General features: G+C 34.5%; 1 protein-coding gene across 1 annotated transcript in view; it reads right to left on the reverse strand.

The window, feature by feature from the left end:
* Nucleotides 1-4,978, reverse strand: part of LOC137037816 (prolyl endopeptidase-like) — an 18,040-nt gene extending 13,062 nt beyond the window's left edge. The window contains exons 1-4 of the mRNA XM_067412120.1: nt 4,914-4,978; nt 4,533-4,607; nt 1,378-1,511; nt 1,150-1,280 (exon numbers count right to left, since the gene is read on the reverse strand). Coding sequence (XP_067268221.1) covers nt 1,150-1,280; nt 1,378-1,511; nt 4,533-4,607; nt 4,914-4,955 — 382 coding nt within the window. The 5' untranslated portion in view covers nt 4,956-4,978. The remainder of the gene's footprint in view (nt 1-1,149; nt 1,281-1,377; nt 1,512-4,532; nt 4,608-4,913) is intronic.
* Nucleotides 4,979-8,852: the final 3,874 nt, after the last annotated feature.

Consider the following 8,852-nt stretch of genomic DNA (forward strand, 5'->3'; position numbering starts at 1 on the left):
GAAAAGAGAGAAATGCATACATTAAGAGAGATACAGTCAGTGATTTGCATAATGCAATGCATCTCAAGAGCTCTAGAAACAGAAAGACCTTAAAAAAAACTCCAGAACTGTGTATGTAACTTTTTAAAAGTCTATATATTCTTTCATTTTAATTAGTATAATAGCTTTTTCATGTACTTCATTCATTTATTAATGCATATATTTAATTAGTATTTCAGCAAAGATGCATTAAATTGATCCAAAGTGACATTTATAATGTTACAAAAGATTCCATTTCAAATAAATGCTGTTCTTTTGAACTTTATATTCATTAAAGAATCTTGAAAAATCACAGTTTCCACAAAAATATGAAGCTGTTTTCAACATTGATGATAATCATAAATGTTTCTTGAGCAGCAAATCATCATATCAGAATGATTTCTGAAGGATCATGTGACACTGAAGACTGGAGTAATGATGCTGAAAATCACAGGAATAAATTACACTTTACTATATATTCACATAGAAAACAGCTGATTTACATTGAAATAATATTTTGTGATTTTTACTGTATTTTTAATCAAATAAATTCAGCTTTGATCACAGGAATAAATTACACTTTACTATATATTCACATAGAAAACAGCTGATTTACATTGGAATAATATTTTGTGATTTTTACTGTATTTTTAATCAAATAAATTCAGCTTTGATCACAGGAATAAATTACACTTTACTATATATTCACATAGAAAACAGCTGATTTACATTGGAATAATATTTCACTATTTTTACCGTATTCTTTCATCAGCAGAACGCAAACTTTATAGAAACCAAATATAAGTATTGTTTATGTAATGTCTCAAAAGTCTGTAATCTTGTTTTTATGAACTCATGTATTTAATAATTTGTTTTTATTTACAGAATCGTTTGCATTTAATGTTTTAAAAGTTTCTTTCATTTTATTGAGTATAATTGTGTTTTTATGTACTTATTATTTATGTATTTCTTTACTTTTTGACAATGGATATTGTGTCTCTTTTTAAACAGTAATGAAACCTGTCAGGACATGTGCGGAAAGGGTGAAGTGTCCGGCGGGAGAGAGTGAAAGGAAAGCGGAGTGAGGTTGGTGTAAGTACTACAGGTGTGTGTGAATGTATTTCCACTCACTCTTGAGAGCCACAGTTCCGTCTTCTGAGAGCTTGTTTGGGTCGAAGAACACCGACGCTGGACTGTCTAAAGAGTCCTGCACGTACAGAACGTTCTGGTTCTGCAGACCCTCGTTATGGGAATAGAAATATCTGCAACACGATATTTATTACATGTATACAAATCACATGCCGATATGCATCGCACAAGGTGACTCTTTTTAGAAAGTCGTGCTGTGTTTGTTCTGACCTCTTGCCTCTCTTGTAGGGGCAGCTGTATTTGGGGTAGTTGTAGAGTTCGGTGAGGCGCTGGTGGAAGCGCTCTTTGACGGCACACTCTTCCAGGAACGGCATGGTCAGTTTATTCTGCTCTTCCACAAACATCTGCAGGGCGGGTAAGAGAGATGTTGTCATACACACACACACACACACACACACATCTTGTTTATATGTAAATCTTTCTGCACATATCTTTGTTCCGGTGATGTGGGCCCTGGGCAGAGGCCAGAAAACAAAACAGGGTGAGCCCGAGAATACCAGGTCAATGGTGGTATGGATTGTTTACCCTTATCCGATAAGAAAAAGAAAGTCGTTATGCCTCATAAAAGCTGGTAACTGTCTTGTCAGTCAGCATGTTAATGTCAGGGTTATTATAGTTAACTGAATCCAAAACCTTTAAAAACACTTCTGTTACTAGAAATAAAAATAACATTAACTGCAGTAAACTTATTTCAGATAGTTGCCAAGGCAAGATTTCTTATTTTCATTTAGTTTAACTTGATGGACTAAAATAACATAAGCAAAATAAGTAAAATAAGTCAAAATATAAATAAAAACTATAATAGTTTCTCAGTGATGCTGAAATAGCACTGAGAGTAATGCAAGGATAATGTCATTCGAACCCCTTTGACCTGAAATATTTACTTGAACTTCCCCTGAGATATTAATATTTCAATAACTTAAGATATTTGCATGTTCATGGTTCAGTGATGTCACATGACCATCAAAAAAATTCAAAAAATTTTAGCAGATTTTTTAATTATTTATTTAAATTTGGCATTTTTACGCTCTAAAAATGTTGGGTTGAAAATGGAAAGACCCAGCGATTAGGTTAAATGTTTGTAAATATTGTTTAAAAATGACTTAAAATGAACCCAAAATAGGTTGTAAATTTAAAATAAGACACATAATTACTAGAGGCAACAATAATAATCAAAAGGTGAACATTTATTAATAAGCAACTTCATGCATGTTTATTATTATTTTATTATTATTCACTAAACTTATTAAAAATGTTTTTATTTCCAACATACTTTGGGTTCATTTTAAGCAAGAAATACAGTAATTTTTAATCAATAGTTGAGTTAAATAAAAACTACCCAGCAGGTTGGTCAAACATTTAACCCAATGGCTGGGTTAAAATAACCCATTCGCTGGGTTAAAACCAACCCAATCACATTCACTAGTTTTTTGTAATTTGATGCAGCGGTAATATAATCCTAAGTTTAGTGTTATAAATGTACATATGTTTTTTTAAAAATGAAAATATTCAAACTTTGCAGGATTTACGATATTGATGACCGTTGAGATGCGTCATCAGTCTGTGAAAAGGGTCTATTCGCTGGGTTTAAACAACCCAATCACTGCGTTTGCCCATTTTCAACTCAAGTTGGGTTGTTTTTAACCCAGCATTTTTGAGAGTGATGATTTAATTAATCATTAACTTCATCAGTTTTAAAGCAAATAAGCTGGTGAACCGAGACGTACAGTAGGAACGATACAGAATTTAGTTCTAGTACTAATAAAAAATGACTGAGCGCACCTGTAAAGAGGCATTATTGCTGATAGGACCATAATTTAGATGTCTTATATGAATTTATGTGGACCAAACGCCAACGCTGATCGAGCAGCTTTATAAGGGGACGAAAGCCTTATTCAGATGGGAATTGTTTCTCATGGGGACGTGAAGTAATTTCAATATTTACTAGTATTTGATTTTATTGCCGTCTGAATCCAGAATGTTGGTGTTTTTTGCTTTTTATTTAGTACTGTCCTGAATACGATATTGTATCTACTGTAAAAGATGTTTCCATATAGTCCACAAGACAAAATAATTGCTGAATTTTTAAAAATGAGCCTGTTCAAAAGTTCACATACCCTTGATTCTTAATACTGTGTGTTGATCGTGATTCGTTGTTTGTTCCTCAGAAAAATCCCTGTTCCTGCAAACTCTTTGGTTTTCCTGCATATTTGAATCATTGGTGAAACCATTTAGTGATGCTCCAGAAGGAGCGAAATCTTTCAGAATTTAAAGATCAAGGTAAATTGTAATGATTCTGTCTTCATATAAGTATCTTCTGTGGCTTCTGGAGGGTAGTCCTAAATGAAAATATATGGCTAGTGGTTTTCCAAAGTTACTAGCCACTGCATTTTCACTGGCCACAATTTTTAATATTATCTCATAATTTGGCAGCAGGTTTATTAGGCTGCTGTCACTTTAAGACCTGACGCACAGATCCATTATACTGTTACACATGCGTTTTCTTTCTCAACTGTTTACATTTACTTCAAACAAAACTGACTGTGTTTATGTGAATACTCACCAAGACATTATTTTGTGTGTTTTCGACTGTTTAGGCGCGATAAGCAGCGAAAAACAACTCAGATTTAGTACTGAGAGGCGGCTTTATGCGGCACGCTCTGGGTGCGAGTACAAAATCTGCTGGAATGAGTAAAATTATAAAATTCAAGCCCTGTAACTCCAACAATATTCATCCGGAGCAAACGAGTGAGGGTTTGAGCGTCGACTCGCCGTCGGAGAGATCGCGAGAGAGCGAGAAAGCTGGTATCAGTTCTGCAGAAAATAAGTGTTGGAAGCATTTGGAAGCCCTGAGCTTTAAACAAATGCACATCTAGCATCTTCTTCAAAAGTGTTCACCCCCGCTCTTAATGCATCACGCTTACATCAATGTTTGCAGCTTTTGTAATAGTTGTGCATGAAAAGATGCATCTCAAAGTCATTCATTCACTGCTGGAAAGATAAATTGAGCAAGTATTTTGTCTTGCAGACTATATGTAAGCATCTTTTACAGTATGATGCTTGATGCGTGAGGTGATGATATTTACAGACATCCAGATTACCATCTGAGTGGGGATCAGGTCTTATTTTATGTTTGTAATATTAGTCTTCATTTCAAAATGTGTGTGTTATGGTGTGTTAGGGTCTAGTGATTTTAATGAAAGCATGACAGAAGTCAAGGAGAGGTTGATGGAGAAGTGCATGTTGTGTGGGTGATCCGAGTTTAGATCCCGCCTGGTTATTTCCCAACCCCCATCTCTTCTTCCCATCATTCCCGTCACTCCTCCTCCTGTTAATGATGATGAAGAAGGTCAGGTGTGTGTCACCTTAGTCTCCTCACAGTCGGGGTCTTCCAGCCAGTGGTACGGGTCTGGGATCTTCTCTCCATGATAATCGTCCACCTGTGAAACAAAAGCCCAGAGTTAGGAGCAGCGAAATGAGAACAGAAACACGTTTGGTTTCCATGTGGTTCTGTATCAGTTATGTCTGGCCTTGAGACGAACCCGCAGCGCACGGAAACTAATGCAATCATCGCGTGCGACTGGATATCAAGACAAACGCCCCTTCACCTCGACACTTCCATGGCTCATGTGTTCCAGTCAGTCTCTCTGTTCACAGCATCTGTTTGTGCTTTCATGTGTCTTAAACAGAATGAGGAAGAGCAAGAGAATGAATGAAGTAAATCCCCGAATGAAAGTACCACTAACCTTACTGTCATCCCTCCGCGCTTCAGGGTATTTGAAAGCCATTCTGGGTGTGTTTTGATGGTTTTTTGTTGTCAAATTCAGTGTATATTTGTGTGTTTTTGTCCGTATGCTTCACGCCCGGGTGAGTCAGCTCTGAAAAGTGAAAGTGAAATCAAACACTTCTCTCTCTCTCTCTCTCTCTCTCTCTCGCTCTCGATTACACAACCAGGCAGCTCTTCAGACAGGAAATGATTTCACCCCTGATTGGTCGACTCAAAAGTAGGCGGAGCTAGAAATGCATACATTTCACTTTGGTTTTTGTTGTAAAATGTGTATTTCAGAAGGTAATTCAGCATATTTTTTTCTGTTTATTCTTAAATGTGCCCTTATTAAAAAATATATTATATTCGAGATGTATGTAAAATAATTTACTTGAGATAAAGACTCATTTTAGCAGCCTCCTAATAAAAGTGTTTTATTGGAGGCGGCCTATTATTATTTATATACTATTATACTTTTAGCTTTTTTAGGAATTATCTGGTTAATGGCATTCATTTTATTTTATTTCAGTAATTTTTGTACTTCAACTTAAAATTTATTTTATTTCAGTTAGTTGCCGAGAAGTTTTTCATTTAATATTTTATTTATTTATTTTATTTTATTTTATTTTTGTTTTGTTTTGCTTTATTCATTTTAATAAAATTAAATTTAAATACAATAAAATTAAATACATTTTTAATTTTATTTAATTTAAATAATAAAATAAAATAATTTAATTTAAATTAAATGTATTTATTTATTTATTCATTTATTTTAAATTAAATTACATTAAATTTTATTTTTATTTTATTTTATTTTATTTTCAATTAAATCATTTTGGTCTTTAGTTTTTGTTAACAGTAACAACACTTGATCAAAATACTAATAACTTTATATATATTAATATTTTTATAATTTTTGTTTTATTTTGCTTTATTCATTTTAATTTAATTAAATTGAATTTAAATAAAATAAAATTACATTCATGTTTAATTTAATTTAAAATTAAATTCAATTCAATTATTTATTTATTTATTTATTCATTTTTTTTATTTAAAATTAAATTAAATTACATTAAATGTATTTTATTTTATTATTTTAAATTAAATTAAATCATTTTGGTCTTTAGTTTTAGTTAACAGTAACAACACTGGATCACAATACTAATAACTTTATATTAATATAATAATATTTTTATAATGCTTCTGTTATTGGATATATTTACTTGTGGAATAAATTAATCATGGATGGCTACTAAAATAGTGCATTTTCAGAATGGTGTGGTTACATTGATTAAATTAAATTCATTTAATGGCATGATCTGTGTCTTAGTATAATGCATCTAAATGCCATAAATCAGCCAGTGCAACAAAATCTAGTGGAAATAAGAATGCTTTAGTGATCTTTAGCCATTGTGTTTTATCATCTAAACAAAATGAACTTAGTCAAGCATTGGATATCTAAAGCCTTTTTATGTCATTCAACAGCTTTTATCTCCAGCTTTGAAACTTTAATGACACAAGGATGTGATTGTGAAGATGATCCTCTTACTTTTTCTTGCACAAAAGCAGTCATGGGTACTTCATTATGTTGCTGTTTTAACGTGCACAAAACCTCACACCCAGGCTTTTCTGTGCAATTGTCCACAGATCTTTGTTGACACGCATTTTTAACAGAGTTCCCGGCAGTATTACAGGTTTATCTCCGTCAAAACAGGCGTATGCTGACAGACGCTCGGCCTCGTCAGAAAATAGAGTGAGGAAGAAAAGGGATGAAAGAAAGAAAGAAAGAGAAAAGGTTTTGTCCAGCAGCGCTTAATTACAAGGCAGGTGATGTTTGTCAGCAGGTGTGTGAAAGGTATCCTGTGTTTATCTGCACTTTACGTGCTTGCGCTGGGATTTCTGTCACTGCTCTCCATTTATATCCTCTATGACAGGACGTTTAATGACACACAAACCCTCAAACTGGGTTCCGGCGTGCTTTTAAAAGCTTGTTTTGACAGAGTTTCCTCTCTCTGCTGTAGATGTGCAGTGAAATATGCTCTTGTGCTTTTGGCGGCTGAATTTTAAAGGGGTGGTTGATTATGATTTGACTTTTTTTAACTTTAGTTAGTGTGTAATGTTGCTGTTTGGTCATAAACAACATCTGCAAAGTTACGACGCTCAAAGTTCAATGCAAAGAGAGATATTTCTTTTACAGAAATCGCTTTTTTAGGGACTACAATGAGCTTCTTCCCGGGTTTGTGACATCACAAACCCTTAAATGTACATAAACCCCGCCCCCGAGAACACACAACAAAGGGGGCGGGGCCATGTTGGGCTGCTTTGGAGAAGAGGAAGAGTTGTTGTAGTCGAGTGTTGTTCATTTTACACCGGACTGCTTCACAAACGAGGGTCGCAAAAGATGAACATGACGGCACATGCTAGTTTGAACAATGTAAGGCTGAACACCGTCATCATTTTAGCTGCGTGAGATTCTCCAGCTTTGTTGTTGTTGAGCTGTTAAAGCTCCGCCCTCTTCTGGAAAGGGGGGCGGGAGCAGCAGCTCATTTGCATTTAAAGGGACACACACAAAAACGGCGTGTTTTTACTCTCACCCAAATAGGGGCAAATTTGACAAGCTATAATAAATGATCTGTGGGGGATTTTGAGTATTTTGCAGGTCAGGCTGTAAAATTTAAATACTCATTCAAGATTTTAATGTGAAAAACTTAATTCAGAACTTGTATTGAACCCAGAATATTTCTTTAAAGGGTTTGCGTAGGTCTTAAAAAGGTCTTGATTTGCCTTTGAACAAGTCTCAGATCAGAGTCTTAAATTCATAAAGCTATGGCATTAAATGTTGCATGCATTTCAAAAACTTAATCTTCCTCAGTGTTTTTGCCCTGTTTTCCAATGCAAATATACAAATATCTTTAAAATGTAAAATTAAGTCTTGAAAAAGTGAACAAAATTAAGTGAGTTTGTGCTTAAAAAAGAACAAATATCTATCATTGAGTTATGAAAACATGTTTCTCTGACTCCACTGACATATATTTGTCCTTGTTTTAATCATAAATTCTCTTCATTTTGATCACAGAAAACAAAAGTTCATATTTTATATCATTTTGCTTCTCCAAAAAATGCATCTTGATTTAAGAATGTTTAGATGTTTGTGCTGGAAAACAAGAAATACTGAGGAAGAACATCATTTCATTGCTGTTTTATTGGAAAGTAGAGTAAAGTGTTGCTAATCCAACTCATCGTGTTTCTCTCTAGACATTTAGAGAACACATGCATTTTGTTTCCTTCAGTTTATTACTTGCATTTCATTTACTTTGAAAATGTACCTTCATGAAAGCTGGTTAAACCTTTTGACTTTTCAGTAACCTGTTGCAAAACAGCAAAACATCTGCCGAAGGCAAACGTTAAGACAAGCTGTAACAATCTTGAATCCGAGAATCAAATGGAAGCCAAAGGTCAAGAAATGCTGGCTCTATGAATCAGGGGGGAATCCCGCACCGGAGAGACGAGTGGGATTGATTCCGTCACTTCAGTATGGGAAGAATCTGAAGGCTTCAGACGGGAGTGAGATCTGAAACACACATGATCACGAACATTCGTTGCTTTACAAACATCTCTGGGGTTAAAAGCAGTTCTGGAGAGTCCCAGACTGAGTAACCGACACTGGATCAATGGTTTGCGTGTCAACCTGTGCCCGCTGTTAAATTACTTGTCTGGAACTCATCAACAGCTGAAAACATTGTTGCACAAGATGCTCATATTTCTCATACACAGTCAAAGTAGTAATATTCATCATGGCATGAATGAAGCCATATGTTGATTTTGTAGACTGTAATTCTAGAGGCCAAGATTACACTGGAAAAAAAGATGATCTTCAAAGGTTCAATAAAAGAGCAGATTGTTACAACTTCCTGTACTT

Source organism: Chanodichthys erythropterus, chromosome 15 (assembly GCF_024489055.1).
Source record: "Chanodichthys erythropterus isolate Z2021 chromosome 15, ASM2448905v1, whole genome shotgun sequence".
In the NCBI taxonomy this organism is placed as follows: domain Eukaryota; kingdom Metazoa; phylum Chordata; class Actinopteri; order Cypriniformes; family Xenocyprididae; genus Chanodichthys; species Chanodichthys erythropterus.